Source organism: Misgurnus anguillicaudatus, chromosome 24 (genome assembly GCF_027580225.2).
Source record: "Misgurnus anguillicaudatus chromosome 24, ASM2758022v2, whole genome shotgun sequence".
Lineage (NCBI taxonomy): Eukaryota > Metazoa > Chordata > Actinopteri > Cypriniformes > Cobitidae > Misgurnus > Misgurnus anguillicaudatus.
This window is the reverse complement of record NC_073360.2, coordinates 8,006,216-8,024,648: the sequence shown is the minus strand read 5'-3', so window position 1 is coordinate 8,024,648 and position 18,433 is coordinate 8,006,216. Positions and strand designations below refer to the sequence as shown.

Below are 18,433 nucleotides of genomic sequence, written 5' to 3'. Positions count from 1 at the left end.
ACTCCACACAGAAACAGCAATGCGTGCGGCATGACATACTGTAAGGAACATCCTGGTTCTGTTTTTTTCACTCTTATTTATTCTTTTTTTATGTATTATAGAAGTATCGGATCGGGACTCGGTATCGGCAGATACTCAAAATCAAATGACTCGGACTCGAGGGCAAAAAAACCTGATCGGGACATCCCTAGTCAATAGGCTTGTTCGACTTCATGCGGCGCCGCAACAATCGACAGCCGGGTGACGTCAAACTACCGCGAGAGTGATCCGCAAAATCATACGGAGGAGTTTGCTTTTAAATCGCTCTCGCGGAACTTAGACGTCATCCGGCTGCAGGTTGTTGCGGCGCTGCATGAAGTCGAACAAGCCTATTCTCTTCTCATCAGTTCACACGCACCAGCGCAGTGCGTACACTGGCGCGGAGCAGAGCGAGACGAGACCTTAATGGATTTTAAACCCTGCATATGTATCCGAGTCCTGATCGGGAGGTAACGTCCGATTCCGATCGAGTCTGAAACCACGTGATCGGGGCCGATTTCCGATCACGTGATCGGATCGGGACATCCCTAGTTAAAACCTCCCCGAAATATGCTGACGTCGTATTGTTTTTCTATTAATTTATCTAATTCATCTATATGCACAAAGACAATAGGACCTTTTTGTTTTATAGAGTAGATTAAGAGAGCAAAAGTTGTAGCAGCCGCGAGGACAGTTGAAAGTGCAGGCAGTGACAGTCAGTCGCGTGGAGGAGTCAGATTGGTCGAGGCACTGTGTTAAAAAAAATCTATATGTATCATATAAATTTATACGCATATGTACTCATATTAATAAAATATGACTGGTTCAGTAACTTCAGTTTAAGATTCATTATCTTTTATAATGAAGTAAAATAAAGAAAACTTTTATTGGATGATCCAACTATTATTGTATGAAGTATAAAATACTTCTATATATCAATTTATTTTATGCATATGTACTTATATTAATATGATTGGTTCAGTTTTATTTATCTTTTATTATTAAATAAATTAATTAATTAAACTATTATTGGATGAACACCCACCCCATAATGTCTGCCCGCCCCCCGTCCCGAATTTCAGCCAATCTCATCTGGTCACCCTAGTTGCGTATGTGTGGGGCAGGTCTAACAAAAGAAGGTCCAGATTCTATTTGGGTAGGGGTGTGTTTGTTTAAGTGATTTCAAATGTCAACATTGGCTTTCAGAGATCATGCACCCCGCCTTTAAACACATTTTCTCACATAAAAATAAAACATTACTATAATTCAAATGTTTTACCTTAATGTGATTCTCAATGGCTTATTGCTGATGATTAGAATGTATTGCTTTCACTAAATTGCCATTATTAAAGGCAGTACAATAAACATTGATGCTTCAAATAATAAAATGTTAATAAATGCATTTTTTCTTTGGTTTTGGAGATGAAATATTGACAGGTGTCATGAGATAATTTGTGTAGCTGTAACAAAGCATAAGTCAGTTTAAGCACAGATGATGATGTAATCCTTACTCAGAATAAACATATATGGGTGCATTATAACCTCACTGCCACGATCGTATAATAAGAGATTGTTTTGTCTTTTCCGAAGTTTCTCTCTTATGTCTGTGTATTACCCAGTCAGGTGCTGACCGTGTCTGTCCTGAGATCTCTGCAGCATCCAGGAGAGATACTAAGAGTGTTAAACAGAGATCTCCTGAAAGACTTGCAGAGAAAGAAGTAGATGAGTGGATCCAGCACAGCATTGAGAGAGGAAAGCCACAGCGTGCTCTCCTTCAACAGGAACAGTAACAACTTCTCCTGGCAGCTAAACCTTTGTCCTCGTATCTGGCTGTTGGTGAACGGCACTCGGGCAAAATGAAAAGGTACAAAGCAAACGATAAAGACGGCCAATACAAGGAAGATGTTAGCCTGTATACTGGATTTCTTCTGCTGTCCCTGGCTCACTGCATGTTGAGATCTTGTTCGAGCGGAAGACTTGTAAAGCTCTTTTGAAATGAGAACGTAACATATTATTACAACTATCAGGTTTCCCCAGAAGATCACCTGGCAAATAAGTATGACCACCTCATGCCATAGTCGTCCCATCGGTGTCTTCAGGCCAGTGCAGTTAAAGCGACCAGAAGTGTTTGTACGACTAGTCAAAATAACGTTTGGTAGGCAAAGAGCCATGAGCGAGGCCCATATGAAGCCTGAGAGGAGCTTTCTGTACCGCAGGCGTCTCTTGCTGGTGCCGGCAGAAGGCCACATGGTCTTTCTACAGCGATCGAGGCTTATCAGGCCAATAAACAGAATGCTGATATACATAGTGAGGTAGAAGAGCACGTCTGACACACGACAGACGAAGACATGCATCCCTTCGAATGTTACGTTCGAGTCGCTGAGGATCTTAAAAGGGAAAGTGAGAGTCATGATAATATCAGCCACAACAATGTTCTTTAAGTAGATGATAAAGTGAGATTTGCTGGGGATCCTGAGGAAGACCCATGCTGCCAGGCCGTTTAGAGACAGGCTGAGTATGAAGAGAATGCTGTAGAGAATTGGAAACACTGTCGTCATCAGAGGACTTTCAAGTGAACAGCCATCTGATGTGTGATTTTGAGCGGTCTGATTGGAGTATGTGTCCGTGACCCCTGTCCGTACTGTTGTAAATGCCATGGATAACTTGAGTCCTGATAAAGACAAAAAGCAAAATAAAACATTTACTGTCTGCATTCATACTACTATTCCACTCATACTGCTTCTCCAGTATACACTATATCAGAGATTCTCAACTCTGGGTGACAGTACACCCATTTTTAGAAAATAAACCTTATGCTGTTTTTAAGAATAATCAAACCACAGACAAAAAGTCATAATTTCCTTGTCTTGACTAAATAACTTCTGTAACTTTAATAAGAATTAATCCAATATACACAGTAAAGACTATGCAGTATTATCTGATTACTTAATTTAGTTTCTGTACTCTACCTGAAAATTGCAGACCAGCCTGAAAACATGAACATCACTGTTTATTTCATTTGTATGTTTGTTCTATTGTATTCATTTGTGCTATTGCTATTGCTCATAATCAGATTTTTTTTATTTATGCCCATTGTGAAGGTTTAGCAGGACAGATGAACCCAAATGCAGACGATGTCGGGGAAACAGAAAACACTTTATTACAAACAAAAACCCACGAGGGGGTAAACAACATGAAACATGAACTAGACGAAAAACACTACAACTATGACTTGGTATCTTGACTAGCAAGGAAACATGAACACGAGGAACAGAACACAGCACAATGATCCTGCACAGAACTAAAGATACACTGACATTAAATAAGAAAACTAAACAAGATAACGAGGAGGGAACAGGTGATGGGAATAAGTAATAATTAACAATAAGCAGGAGGACGAGGGGGCGGGGACAAATGACAAGACACCGGAGGCACATGCCAAACACAAAAACAAGGCATGAACCTCCACACAAGGCCAGGGACTGCCAGAACTCTGCCACCACGACAAAATACAAATATAACAAGACTTCAAGGCAGAGTCCTGACAGTAGCCCTCCCTCAAAGGACGCCACCTGGCGTCCAAAAAGGGAACACACAAGACAAGAAAACATGACAATAAACATGACAAGACTAAGAATACATCAGACTATGAAATAATTAAAGGTGCTAAAAACAAGATGAATACAAAACTAAATCAGACACACATAAGTCCACAAGATACTAAGACTATACAGTCCAAGGAGGTGCGGGGCGAGGGCGCAGCAGAGGCCACGCAGACCTCACTGGCTTCGGATGCTCAGTCTGTAACAGCGCAGGCTGGGTCGACTGCGCAGAATGCGTGTGACGGATAGACTGCGCGGGTTCCGGCTGTGGTTGCGCGGGGTGCGCGGGCTCCGGCTGTGGTTGCGCGGGCTCCGGCTGTGGTTGCGCGGGATGCGCGGGCTCCGGCTGTGGTTGCGCGGAAAGCGCGGGCTCCGGCTCTGGCTGCGCGGAAAGCGCGGGCTCCGGCTTTGGCTGCGCGGAAAGCGCGGGCTCCGGCTCTGGCTGCGCGGAAAGCGCAGGCTCCGGCTCTGGCTGCGCGGAAAGCGCGGGCTCCGGCTCTGGCTGCAAGGACTGGGTAGACGGCTCTGGCTGCGCGGAAGGACTGGGCAGACGGCTCTGGCTGCGCGGAAGGACTGGGCAGACGGCTCTGGCTGCGCGGACTGGGCAGACGGCTCTGGCTGCAGATGCGGCGCGGGCTCTGTCATCCCGTGAGTTGAAGTAACCCTCACAGCAGCCAAGCCGAGGAATGGACCAAGCACGGCGGCAGACCTCTTGAGGAATGGCTCTGGCATGGCAATGGCTCTCCAGAGCGCATTGAAGAGTGCTGTGCGTTCCTTCTCCATCAGCCAGTAAGGAGTTGGACGCACAGCAATGGGCACCAGAACTGTGACTGGAGGCGATGCGACGGACCCCGACACCGTCGCTGGGTTCAGTGCTGGCAGGATCATTCTGTGAAGGTTTGGCAGGACAGATGAACCCAAATGCAGACGATTTCGGGGAAACAGAAAACACTTTATTACAAACAAAAACCCACGAGGGGGTAAACAACATGAAACATGAACTAGACGAAAAACACTACAACTATGACTTGGTATCTTGACTAGCAAGGAAACATGAACACGAGGAACAGAACACAGCACAATGATCCTGCACAGAACTAAAGATACACTGACATTAAATAAGAAAACCAAACAAGATAACGAGGAGGGAACAGGTGATGGGAATAAGTAATAATTAACAATAAGCAGGAGGACGAGGGGGCGGGGACAAATGACAAGACACCGGAGGCACATGCCAAACACAAAAACAAGGCATGAACTTCCACACAAGGCCAGGGACTGCCAGAACTCTGCCACCACGACAAAATACAAATATAACAAGACTTCAAGGCAGAGTCCTGACACCCATTAACTTGTCTTTAAAAGACAAGTTCGGTATTTTACACTTAAAGCCCTGTTTTCAGATTGTTTATGATGAAATAGAACGGTTTTGACTTAAATTTGGACATATGCAGCTGCCCCGAGAATTTTCGGGTGTTTGTGTTTCACCTCCCACCTTTACAATGGGTTTAATGATGCACTGGAACAATCCTTCCTAAAATGCATTAAACTTTCGTTTACAAAGACGTGAAACTCACAGAGTGGTCGGGGGTGTTCACTGGTGTGCTCACGCAGGGGTCGCTGCAAAGGATGCTTTCCAACAGGTTTTATCGTAGTTTTTGCCAACTCCATTGACTTGTATTAGATGTGCTGTGAGGTACGGTATTACTCCGCGCCGGGAACCTTGTTTCTATTCTTGCAATTGGCAATGGCGGATTAGCGCCACCACCTGGGTTGGAGTGTCTATTATTCAAGCTCTAAGCGGAAGAATGTACGGGTGTGAGGCGTTTGGAAAAATAGGTCCACAAGTTAACAACGAATGCTAAAACAGCTGTTGGAGGGCATCTTTTGCGGCGGTTTTTGTGTGAGCGTGTCGGTGAGCACCCCTGGCCACTCGATGGGTTTCGCGTCTTTGTAAACGAAAGTTTAATGCATTTTAGGAATGATTGTTCCAGTGCACCTATACACCCATTGTAGAGGTGTAAGGTATTGTATTTATTTATTTAATAGGGACCATGCATATTCATGAACAATGTTGTAAAGACAAACAACATGTAAATAGGCCAGAATTAGTAAAATAAAAAACTACTTTTCATCTGTAGTCCCTAGGCCGGTAACAAACACTAAACAGAACATAACCAACAACATACCACATTAATTCACTGTGACAACTACAAGGAATAAGAATAGCCATGAAAAATACAAATAGACACATTTAAATAGACAGAATAAAATACAACAGCAAAAAATGACATTTCAGTATCAGTAAAACAAGTGGATTATATCAATATAACAGTTAATAATGTGTACAACTCATTCAATTGTGTTTTAAAATTGTTAAAAGTTGGACACTCTCTTATCGGTAGAGGCAAACTATTCGACAATTTGCCACCTATTATTGACAACACATTTTGACCAGGGTAGTACGTCTAAATGGTATCACACAGTCCCTTTTTACAGAGGCCCGTGTGCTACCTCCGCTTGCAAGCCTTTTATAAAAGGCATGCAGTGGAGGCGGGGCAAGATTATTTAGCACCTTATACTGCCCTACAAAGCGAAAGCGCAGTAACTACGCATTTGGTCAAAATTGAGTTAAGGGTTAAAATGGGCTTTGTGAGATCTGTTGTGTCTTGTGACAAAGTCTCCTGGTTAAATTTTGTCCCAATTCAGAGAAATGTGTGTGCCAAAATTGCAGTAACATGTTCGACTGGCTGGTGTAAAAAACTTTAAAGCCATTTTTCTCAGTTTCAGTGTTTGCGTAGATACTGCACTTAGCCTTTGGAGGGCAGTATAGACCAGACAGATGTACTTAAAACGTTTAAAATTGTCAAAACTTAGAAAATTATGTCTCTCTAAAATATTACAGTGGTGAAATAACATTGCCTTCTTATCAAAGATTTTTATGGCTTTCTTAAAAAGAGATTCAATAGTTTTTAGATTAGATATGCTAGTTAAAGGGATACTTCACCGATTTAGCATTCAGCTTTGTATCTGTAGAAACCCGGCAGTATTACTGAATGACCATGTTTCCCTCCCTCATTTCCCCCTGAGAGGAGAGATATCTGCATTTTGGTTCTGCAAAAAAGTCCTCCGATGATGTAATATGACGATTTTTGCATCATCTGAGGACTTTTTTGCAGAACCAAAATGCAGATATCTCTCCTCTCAGGGGGAAATGATGGAGGGAAACATGGTCATTCAGTAATACTGCCGGGTTTCTACAGATACAAAGCTGAATGCTAAATCGGTGAAGTATCCCTTTAAAGACCAGTTTATAAAACAATACTCAATATGTGAAAAAATCATAGTATATAGGAACAACTTGGCAGCTTTGATGTTAAAGGAACACGCCCACATTTTGGGAATTTAGCTTATTCACCGTATCCCCCAGAGTTAGATAAGTCCATACATACCTCTCTCATCTCCGTGCGTGCTGTAACTCTGTCTGACGCAGCCCCCGCTAGCTTAGCTTAGCACAAAGACTGGAAGTGGGTGGCTTTAGCTAGCATACTGCTCCCAATAAGTGACAAAATAACGCGATCATTTTCCTATTTATGTGTTGTGATTTGTATAGTCAAACCGTGTACAAATAACAAGGTGATATGAGACACAGCGATCTTTTAACAGTATACATACTGCTCCTCACCAGGGGCTTCTCGTGTGCTGCGAGCAGATCACTCCACCCATGCGGCAGTGCTTCGTCTTCAGAGAATATAGTTCTCAGTATGTATACTGTTAAAAGATCGCTGTGTCTCATATCACCTTGTTATTTGTACACGGTTTGACTATACAAATCACAACACATAAATAGGAAAATGATCGCGTTATTTTGTCACTTATTGGGAGCAGTATGCTAGCTAAAGCCACCCACTTCCAGTCTTTGTGCTAAGCTAAGCTAGCGGGGGCTGCGTCAGACAGAGTTACAGCACGCACGGAGATGAGAGAGGTATGTATGGACTTATCTAACTCTGGGGGATACGGTGAATAAGCTAAATTCCCAAAATGTGGCCGTGTTCCTTTAAGAAATGGCCTAATTTGTTTCAAATTCTGCAGACTGAATTTAATTTTATTTGCTACATTTTTAACATGATGTCAGAATGTCAAGTTGGAGTCATATGTGACTCCTAAATACTTGAATTCATTAACAAGATTAAGCTCCTGTCCTCTAAAGAACACATTAGAATGTGACACCTTTGTGCTTTGTTTGGTAAACACAATACAGACTGTTTTTTGGTGTTTAAATAGAGACATGATTTGGTGAGCCAGTCATGTGCGCCATTGCTGATGTAAGGGTAGAGGCTATCTGTACGTAGTTTTTATCATGAGTAAAGATCACAGCATCGTCTGCATACATTTGGACATCAACATTTTTGCATGCCTCAGGCAGGTCATTTATGTAAAGTGTGAATAAAATCGGACCAAGTATGGACCCTTGGGGGACCCCAACTGGACAATCACTAAATGGAGACTTTGTGTCATTTATACAAACACATTGCTTTCTACAGGTCAAGTATGATTTTATCCACTTAAGAGCTTGCTCTGAGAAATTAAAATATGTAAATTTAGATAAGAGTATTTTGTGGTTTACTGTATCAAAAGCTCGCTTTAGGTCAAGGAAGACAGCACCAACATAAGAACTCCTATCTAAATAGCCTTTAACCTTTTCTAAAAACAAACAGTTAGCTGTTTCAGTTGAATGATGAGCCCTAAAACCAAATTGCATGGGGTGGAATGAATTATTAATTTTATTGAGATGTTGGATCATTAGTGTAGCCACCCATTTTTCAAGGATTTTAGAAACAACAGGTAGAATACTGATTGGCCGATAATTGTTCATATCAGATCTATCTCCTGATTTAAAAATAGGTGTGACCAGGGCCATCTTCCAAGCTGAAGGCACTATGGATTGACTTAAAGATTGATTAATCAAGTGTGTAATAGGCTGTAAAAGGACCTCTTTGTGCCTTTTTTAAAAAATTGTATCAAGACCATGGGTATCCATCGACTTACAAACACCCAAAAATTCTCAGGGCAGCCGCATATGTCGAAATTTCAGTCAAAACCGTTCTATTTCACCATAAACAATCTGAAAACAGGGCTTTAAGTGTAAAATACCGAACTTGTCCTTTAACAATATTTGAAATTTATATGAGTTAGCAGACATTTATAAAGGTTACATGTGTTAAAGATGCAATTTGTATTATCTGCACCGCTAGATGGCACCAGATCAAATCAATAATAATGATGTTGTTTAATGACGCTCTGAAGCAGCGTGGAATTATGGGATTTGTAGTCTTTAACTCAACCCCTGATGGCCATCAATCAGACGCGAACAAGAAATCACATTGACGGATAAGGTAATCAAGTCTTATAAATGTTGAGTTTGATGACATCGTTTATTTCATTATGTAAGTTTATATGTGATGTTCAAAACGAAATTGTTAGTCAGATAATAATAATAATAAACTTTATTTTCTATAGCGCCTTTAAAGTGCACATCTCAAAGCGCTGTACAAAAACAATTAAAACAACAGAGATACAACACATAATAAAGATTAGAATTAAGAGACATTATACAATATAAAACAAAAATAAAAGCAATCAATCAATTAAAAGCTAACATAAAAAAATGAGTTTTAAGCTGAGATTTAAAAATACCAAAAGAATTTGCTTGCCTAATCTCAAATGGTAGAGAATTCCAGAGTTTCGGAGCTAATGAGGAAAAAGCCCTGTCTCCCATTAGTTTTAAACGAGTTGAGGGAACAGTTAAAAGACCAGTTTCTGAGGAACGAAGATCACGTTTTGGAGTGTATGGAATTAAAAGCTCTGTCAAGTATTGAGGCGCCAAACCATGCAATGCCTTATAAGTAAGCATCAAAATCTTAAAGTCCACCCTAAACCTCATGGGTAACCAGTGCAAAGACTCCAAAACAGGAGTAATATGTTCTCGTATATTAGTTCTAGTCAGGACTCTTGCAGCCGAATTTTGCAAAACCTGCATTCTGTTTAGGGTAGCTTTTGACACTCCAGCTAACAAGGCATTACAGTAATCAATACGAGAAAACACAAAAGTGTTAATCAATTTCTCAGCAGTATTAAAAGACAGCATAGGACGCAACCTGGCAATATTTCTAAGATGAAAGAATGAAATTTTAACAGTATTCAGAACATGAGGTTCAAACGTTAGATTGGCATCAAAAATCACTCCTAGATTCCTCAACCTAGTCCGAAACTCCACATTTGAACCATCAAGAGTTAATGTGCTTGGCTCTACTTTGCGTAGTTGGTGAGGTGAACCAACAAGCATAATCTCAGTCTTTTCACTATTAAGACAAAGAGAGTTTTCAGTCATCCATTCTTTCATCTTAAAAATACACTCAGAAAGAAAATTGACTGGCACAATTTCATTAGGTCTAAAATGAATGTAGATCTGTGTATCATCTGCATAGAAGTGAAATTTTAAACCAAGTGATCTCAAAAGTTGGCCCAAAGGATAGACGTAAATATTAAAAAGAAGAGGGCCCAAAATTGACCCCTGAGGGACACCAGACTGCACAACATTAACCTCAGATCTAAAACCACCAATGGCTACAAACTGCTTCCGATCAAAAAGGTAAGACTTAAACCAATTCAGAACGGTGTTAGAAACACCAAAAACTGTTTCAAGACGAGTAATTAAAATTGAGTGATCAACAGTGTCAAAAGCGGCACTGAGATCAAGTAGGATCAAAACTGAAAGACAGCCAGAGTCTGAAGCGATTAACAAGTCATTTGTCACCCTTACCAGAGCTGTTTCTGTACTATGTGATTTTCGAAAACCTGATTGCAAAGGCTCAAAGAGATTGTTCTCAGTTAAATGAGAAATCAACTGAGAAGAAACTACTCGTTCCATAAGTTTAGCAAAAAAAGGGAGATTAGATATGGGACGAAAATTTGTGAAGTTCTCATAGTCAATATTTGACTTTTTAGGTACTGGTGTAATAGCAGCAGTTTTAAAAGCCGCAGGTACAACCCCAGTACACAGGGAGTCATTTATAATACTCAAAAGAAAGGGACACAGTGAATCAAAACATGACTGAAACATACCAAATGGTATGGGATCTAATAGAGAGGTGGCTGCTTTCATTTTTGAAACCTCTGCTAACAGAGAGTCTGAATCAATTGTACAGAATTTAGACCACTTAGTACCAGAGAAGGAAGGAATAAAATCAGAAGACATTAAAGTAGAATTACAAAAACCTCTACGAATGTTTTCAACTTTGGTGACAAAAGAGTCCAGAAACCTGTTACAGAGATGATCAGAAGCAGTAACATGAGTGACAGTTTTATGATTCAGTAGTTTGTTAATGGAGTTAAAAAGTTGTCTAGGATTACTCTGACTGTCATTGATCATCTTAGAAAAGTAGTCAGATCTGGCAGAAACAATTCCAGCCTTGTAGTCTTGTAGGCAGTCTTTCCATATCTCGTAATGAACAGTCAGACCAGAGAAACGCCACCTACGCTCCATTTTACGACAAGATGTTTTCATCATACGCAAGTCATCATTATACCATGGAGCAGGGCGCATGAATGAAACAGAGCGTGATTTTAGAGGAGCAAATAAATCCAGGCCAGATAGGAGAGCCGAGTTTAACATAGAGACCCTTTTCTCCAGAGGGTCAGATGGAGTAAAACAACTTAATGAAGAATCAATAAAAACAGAGAAATCATAAGGATCGACCGATCTCCATTTCCGGTAAGTCATAATACGTGAAGAAACAGTGTTTGTGACAGGTATATGCATATCAAAAAAAGACTGCCAGATGATCAGACAATCCTAAGTCAATAGTAGACAACCTAGACACAAAAGACCCATTTGATATCACTAGGTCTAAAATATGTCCTTTGTTATGTGTAGTACAGTCAACAAATTGATTTAAATCGAAGCACTCCAGCAAGGACGAGAAATCCTTTGTTAATGCACAATCTTTTTTGTCCATATGGATGTTAAAATCCCCTAATAAAAGGATTTTCTGAAATTTGAGGCACATATACGACAGCAAATCCGCAAACTCAGTTAAAAAGTCTTTGTTTGCTTTAGGTGGCCGGTAGACTGTAGCTATGGCAGTTGAGTGACAATCAGAAACAGTTAAAACAAGACATTCAAAAGAGGAGAACACCGGAACAGCAACGGGTCTTAGATTGTATTTCTGATTGTATAGAACAATAATGCCACCACCTCTAGTGCCAGTGGATCGCGGGAGATCCAATAAACCATAACCTGCAGGAGTGAGTTCATTAAAGAGAAGACCGTCCGAATGTTTGTGCCATGTCTCGACTATACTTAGAAAGTCAAGTTTTTCTTCTAAAATAATGTCAGATAAAGCCACCGCTTTATTGTTGACAGAGCGTGCGTTAAAACATGCAGATTTTAACAGGCACGGGGATTCCAAAACCTTCCGTGAATGCTCTTTGCATGTAATCATAGTCAAGTTGTTAAAATTAATTCCAGCAGGTTTATACACCGGACTGTGAGGTTTACGAAAAAATGCAGGGTAGGAAACAGCATCAGATGAGGAACAGATAACGCTACGCCTTGAAGAGCGATGTAAATAGCGCTTTCGCCGGAGTATTCCAGCATCATCACAGTTAGTATAGTTATCATGTGCCAGGTAAAAGTTCTGTTTCAATTTCAACAGTTGGCAAATAGAATACCTTAACGCCATACGGGAATCCACACTAATAGCAGCCTCGCAGAAGTGAAGATCCAGAGGAGGGCACCGGGAAAGTTTGTTCCAACAGCAGACGTTCAAAATTAGTAACAAGCCAACAGGTGAAACTAAAACACACATCGTAATCCAGTGGATAGGAATGTAACTCCAGTGTACGTAATCCAGTGATTCGAAGGGTAACTCAGTCTTTTAAACTTCCTCAGACTTTAAAAGCTCCAAAACCGTAGCTTACTATTTGGAAGCAAATAAATAAACAAACAAACAAACGGGAGCGAGGAGCGGCAGCCAAACGCGCCAGCGTTCCCCCGTCAACCCGGAAGTCTACTACGTGACCAGAATCAGAAACAGTTAAAACAAGACATTCAAAAGAGGAGAACACCGGAACAGCAACGGGTCTTAGATTGTATTTCTGATTGTATAGAACAATAATGCCACCACCTCTAGTGCCAGTGGATCGCGGGAGATCCAATAAACCATAACCTGCAGGAGTGAGTTCATTAAAGAGAAGACCGTCCGAATGTTTGTGCCATGTCTCGACTATACTTAGAAAGTCAAGTTTTTCTTCTAAAATAATGTCAGATAAAGCCACCGCTTTATTGTTGACAGAGCGTGCGTTAAAACATGCAGATTTTAACAGGCACGGGGATTCCAAAACCTTCCGTGAATGCTCTTTGCATGTAATCATAGTCAAGTTGTTAAAATTAATTCCAGCAGGTTTATACACCGGACTGTGAGGTTTACGAAAAAATGCAGGGTAGGAAACAGCATCAGATGAGGAACAGATAACGCTACGCTTTGAAGAGCGATGTAAATAGCGCTTTCGCCGGAGTATTCCAGCATCATCACAGTTAGTATAGTTATCATGTGCCAGGTAAAAGTTCTGTTTCAATTTCAACAGTTGGCAAATAGAATACCTTAACGCCATACGGGAATCCACACTAATAGCAGCCTCGCAGAAGTGAAGATCCAGAGGAGGGCACCGGGAAAGTTTGTTCCAACAGCAGACGTTCAAAATTAGTAACAGTATTACAGTATTAGTCCAAATTACAGTATTAGTCCAAATTCGATGGTTAACACAGCACAGAATTAAGTTTTCAACTTTCAATCTACAATGATATTTCACATAATGTATTGACAGTACAAATCTTATTGTACCATTTATATTGCTGTACAATACCTCTTGATGTGCATATCGTCCGCGGGAAGACGCGCTGATTACAGTCTACACACTAATGTTGTAATCAATATAATAGCATATGTTTTTTGAAGGGTTACGAATCAAAACAACTCACCCATCGCGTAAAACACAAGCAGGATCAGAATATCTGTCTAGTTAAATGTTGTCGTGAGCTCTCTCCATCGAGATAATGCAACATCAAATTGATCCTCATTCTTTCTCTCGTTTTGTTCCAAACTCTTCTTGGGTCGTTTGGTTGGCCCGTACGCTTACGGCAGCTGTCTTTGCTGACACAACCAGTGACAGACGGTAAAGAGTAATCCATAGTCCATAAGCAAGCGCGTAGCCCGACAGACGCTAACGCATAGTTCCGCATTTGTCCACGACACTGGCTGCGTCCGAAAACTCAAGGCAGGGACTTGTTGCCTCGCTGCCTCATGAGGAAATGACTTCGGAGGCATGAAGGCAGCTCAGAGAAAGACTTTCGGATGCACTTCAAAGGCATTGTGTTTGAAATATAAACAGAGAGTGCCTTTGTGATAACTAATCACATATTTAAAAAACTACAATACTAATTTCTCGCTAGAAATGCAATTAAAATGTGTAAAAAGGGAAAATATACATTTTTTACAATAAATTTGTGCTCCAGTCGCTTCCTTTGCCGCCATTTATTTTTTCGAACTCAACCACTGTTGTCATGTGGTTTTTACGTCAGTAAAGGCGGTAACAAAGGATCACATGGATATTAACGTCATTGACAGGAGACTGCTCTGCCCCGTGTCAATTTTTTGAATGGAAATTTTCTCACGATTTACAAGTAGTTGAAAACATTACAGATATTGATAGTAATCAGCTGGACAAAATATATAACACTGGCCTAGTGGTTTTTGAACATTTTACTGCAAATATCTTACAAATTGCACCTTTAAAACAATAACCAGGTATATTTTATTTTATATACATCATTGTCTACCATGTTTAAACCAAAGTAATATGGTGAATAGAGTGGTCAGGAGATTAATGATGTTGACAGCATGTAGGATGTTGGCGCTATGAAAAGTGTGAGTACCAAGCAACATCTCCAGGTGCTCCTTTGAGAACCAGGACAAAAAAGTTATGTGCACCCCTGGATATAATCCACATTTGACCAAAATTGAGTTTAAATGGACATATGTGCATATTTTACAGTAACGGTGGTCGATACGCGTTCTTCCGATCATTATTAGAATGGCCAAGTCGCGTTTCATATTGACAGATGAATACGCTCAGTTTATATTAAATAGCCTACATCTTAGTTTATTAAATACGCTTAGTTTATTTAATATTAATTATACATTTATTAAATGTCTCTTGCAAACTATGAAGGGACAATGAATCAATACACTGACATGGTAATGCTAGACAGATACTTTGTTTGCACAGTCCTACCGTAATTTTGCCACTCCTAGACGTACGTCTGGGGTCAGGGGCCAAAACGTTGTGCTCAGGTCCAAGTACTCATAAGGGAATCAAGTTTGAATGTGATCCACGGTCATTTTGCACATTGTTGATCATCTAATTAATTTATTGTGTACTTGGATGACAAGTGCACAAAATGTGTTCTGCCAACAAATTGACGTGGCATTTAGCAGATTCTATTTAGGTTTAAGAGATTCTGCAGTTCCCTGCTATTGCTCAAGTGGAAGGGGAGCTTAAAAACTTTAGTTTTTTATTTTTATACAGTTTTTAATACTACATACACATTTGCTTTATTTTCTGTATGTATCCTATTAAAGAGACTGAGAAATAATTATATATGATCACTATAACATTGCAAAAACAACAAATCTAATTCTGGCATGGTCCCCTAAGACTTTTGCACAATACTGTATATTTGAAAATTTAAATTAATAAATACATTTTATTATGGTATTGCGTAAATGATTATCACCAACCACATAATATTTATCTTCTAAGATATAAATGAAGAATAAAATATAAATAATACAGAAATATATGTAGACTAAATTTACAATATTGTGCTGGCTCGTTTACTGCTGGAATTTTGTGTAGTGCCACTCTATGTTTTAGTGCCACCATCTTATTATTTTGGGTAACAGCGGCTTATTTAATGCTTAAATCTCACTGGATGGGTGCGTTTTATTGCACTGCCATGACTTTTACCTCATGCATGGCAGTGCAATAAAACGCACCCGTCCAGTGAGACCTTATCAGGTCTGACCTAGCGCCAGTCTGATGCACACAAAAAAATCACCAATCAGTGTTCAATTTATATTTATATTTAGTATATTACTACTTACCTATTTGTTAGATAATTCTTGAATCAAAGCATGTGCAGTATAAACCCTTGGACCAGAGCTTCGGAGCTTTTCAGGAGCATAAAACACACAGACTCGGATGTGCAGATGCTTCAAGCTTATTTATTCTGTTTAGAAAGTCAGCTTATACAGGAAGTATTGGTTGTGGTGGTTTTCTTTTTATGCTAAAATGTTTGATGTACATACTGATGAGGCAATGATATTGCTATTAAGGAAATGATGAAAGCTCACTGGAAAATTACTGAGAAGATACAGTATGTGACCCTGAACCACAAAACCAGAATTAGGCACAAGAAGCATCCAAAAACACAAAAGCATTTCAAGTGGGATGAAAAACTCCCCTTCAGCAGCTTTAGTTGGTCACTCTGTTTGAAAAAGAAAGTAAACTCAGTTTGAACAAGGTGATGTTACATTTATAAAAGCTTCTGCTAAATGTAAAAAGACTTAAAAAGGAGGTACACAATAGAAGCAATTAGAACAACACAAGAACAGTAATAAATAAATGCAATAAAACTAGTCTCATCAAGCTTAACACAGTGTAGCTAAGGGTTAAGTTACACCACAACCATTTAAATAATTGCAAATGAAAAACATTTCCATCACACATGCACACAATTTTATATTTGCAAAATATCCAGTTCATACTTAGGTCAGCAAAGACAGCATTAGAATGTCAATGTCATTGGTTATCTTAAGAAATGCATGAGTTTACAAAAGAGGAAGTATGAAATGTTGGGGATCACTTTACAGATCAATAATAACTGGGTAATGTTATGGTTATATATCTGTAATTTCTTAATATTATTTTTAAACCACATATTTTACAAGTAATTACTTGTAATTGTCACAAACCGCACACACACAAAAGAGGTAAGATCCAAGTGCAGTTTATTAGGGTAATCCGTGATCATAATCCAGCCAGGCAAAAGGTCATACACGGTAAACAATCCATACACAAACAATCAAGACAAGAAACAAAACAAGAACAGAACTCCAAAAGGCAGGGTGACATGGAAACAAGGACTCCGTGACAAGAACTGAACAGACAGGGTACATATATACAGGTGGTGATAAGTGCCCAATGGTCTACAGCTGTGAAGAGTAATCAGTGGCTAATGAGCTCCTGTCAGGTGAAAACACTAAACATCACACACACACACACACAGAACACAGTTTAACACTGTGACCGTACCCCCCCAAAGGAGTGGCTACCAGACACTCCATGAGGCAAAAGTTCAGGTGGGTGGAGGAATGGAGGTGGATCATGGGGAGGGCAGGTGGGCCAGGATCGTGTAGTGGCCAAGGGTCTGGAAGCCAAGGCGGGCCGGCAGAGCGGGGAGCCAGGGCGGGTCCGGCAGAGCGGGAGGCCAGGGCGGGTCCGGCAGAGCGGGAGGCCAGGGCGGGTCCGGCAGAGCGGGAGGCCAGGGCGGGTCCGGCAGAGCGGGAGGCGAGGGCGGGTCCGGCAGAGCGGGAGGCCAGGGCGGGTCCGGCAGAGCGGGAGACCAGGGCGGGTCCGGCAGAGCGGGAGGCGAGGGCGGGTCCGGCAGAGCGGGAGGCCAGGGCGGGTCCGGCAGAGCGGGAGGCCAGGGCGGGTCCGGCAGAGCGGTAGGCCAGGGCGGGTCCGGCAGAGCGGGAGGCCAGGGCGGGTCCGGCAAAGCGGGAGGCCAGGGCGGGGCCGGCAACCGTGGTGGTGCTGGTGGCCCCAAAAACCCAGGTGAAACTGGAAACCAGGGTGGGGCCGCAGGAGGAACCATAGACCAGTGCGGAGCTGAAACCCATGGTGCTGCTGGCGGCAACAGGAACCTAGGCAGAGAGAGAGAGGAGGAAGAGGCCCTCTGGGCCAGGTTAGTTGTGGCAGAGAGTTTATGGAGCTCAGGATCGGCCATCTTGGGCCAGGCAGAGAGTGCAGGGAGCTCGGGAGTGGCCATTTTGGACAGGGCAGAAAGTTCAGGGAGTTCGGACCTTTTGGCCATGACAGGAAGTGCAGGGGACTCCGGTTCAGGGACTTGAGAGACCTCTTGTGGAACAGAAGAGGAGAAGGCAGACCACACACACCACAGAGCCATGGCAAATACAGGAAATACATAGTTCCAAGGACACACCTCCAATGCCATCCTGAGAACAGGTGCCAGCATGACGATGGCCCTCTTGAGAACAGGTGTCTGTATGGCTGTGGCCATTTGGAAAACAGGGACCGGTATGACAGTGGCAGTCTTAAAAACTGGTGCAGACATGGAGACAGCCATCTTGAGAACAGATGCCGGCTTGGCGGCGGCCATCTTGAGAACTGGTACTGAGATGATGACGGCCCTCCTTAAAACCGGTGCGGGTATGACGGTGGCTATCTTGAAAACAGGGGCAGGCCTGACGGTGGCCCCCCTGGAAGACTTCTTTGAGAAGGGTTTTCTTCTGATAGCCAATCTAGAACCTCCTCCTGGACTAGCTGGTGTGACGGGTTCTGGGATGGCCATCCTCGGAACAGGAGCAAAGACCCCAAATGTCGGCACTGACCCCAATGGTGTGTCCGCCAGATTAGACCTCAACCGCTGGGTCCCAGCATGAACCGGC

The 18,433-nt window shown here is 41.6% G+C and overlaps 1 protein-coding gene across 1 annotated transcript; it reads right to left on the bottom strand.

The window, feature by feature from the left end:
- Nucleotides 1-1,157: 1,157 nt before the first annotated feature.
- On the bottom strand, nt 1,158-16,006 carry LOC129438800 (P2Y purinoceptor 12-like). The gene is made up of 2 exons (XM_073863047.1): nt 15,848-16,006; nt 1,158-2,689 (listed from the first exon to the last, which is right to left on the bottom strand). The coding sequence occupies exon 2, from the start codon at nt 2,673-2,675 to the stop codon at nt 1,638-1,640; it is 1,038 nt and encodes a 345-aa protein (XP_073719148.1). The 5' UTR covers nt 2,676-2,689; nt 15,848-16,006; the 3' UTR covers nt 1,158-1,637.
- Between the last annotated feature and the right edge of the window lie 2,427 nt (nt 16,007-18,433).

Excerpts from the sequence above, each read along its gene's own strand:
- LOC129438800 (XM_073863047.1), bottom strand. The coding sequence starts at position 2,675 with ATGGCATTTACAACAGTACGGACAGGGGTCACGGACACATACTCCAAT.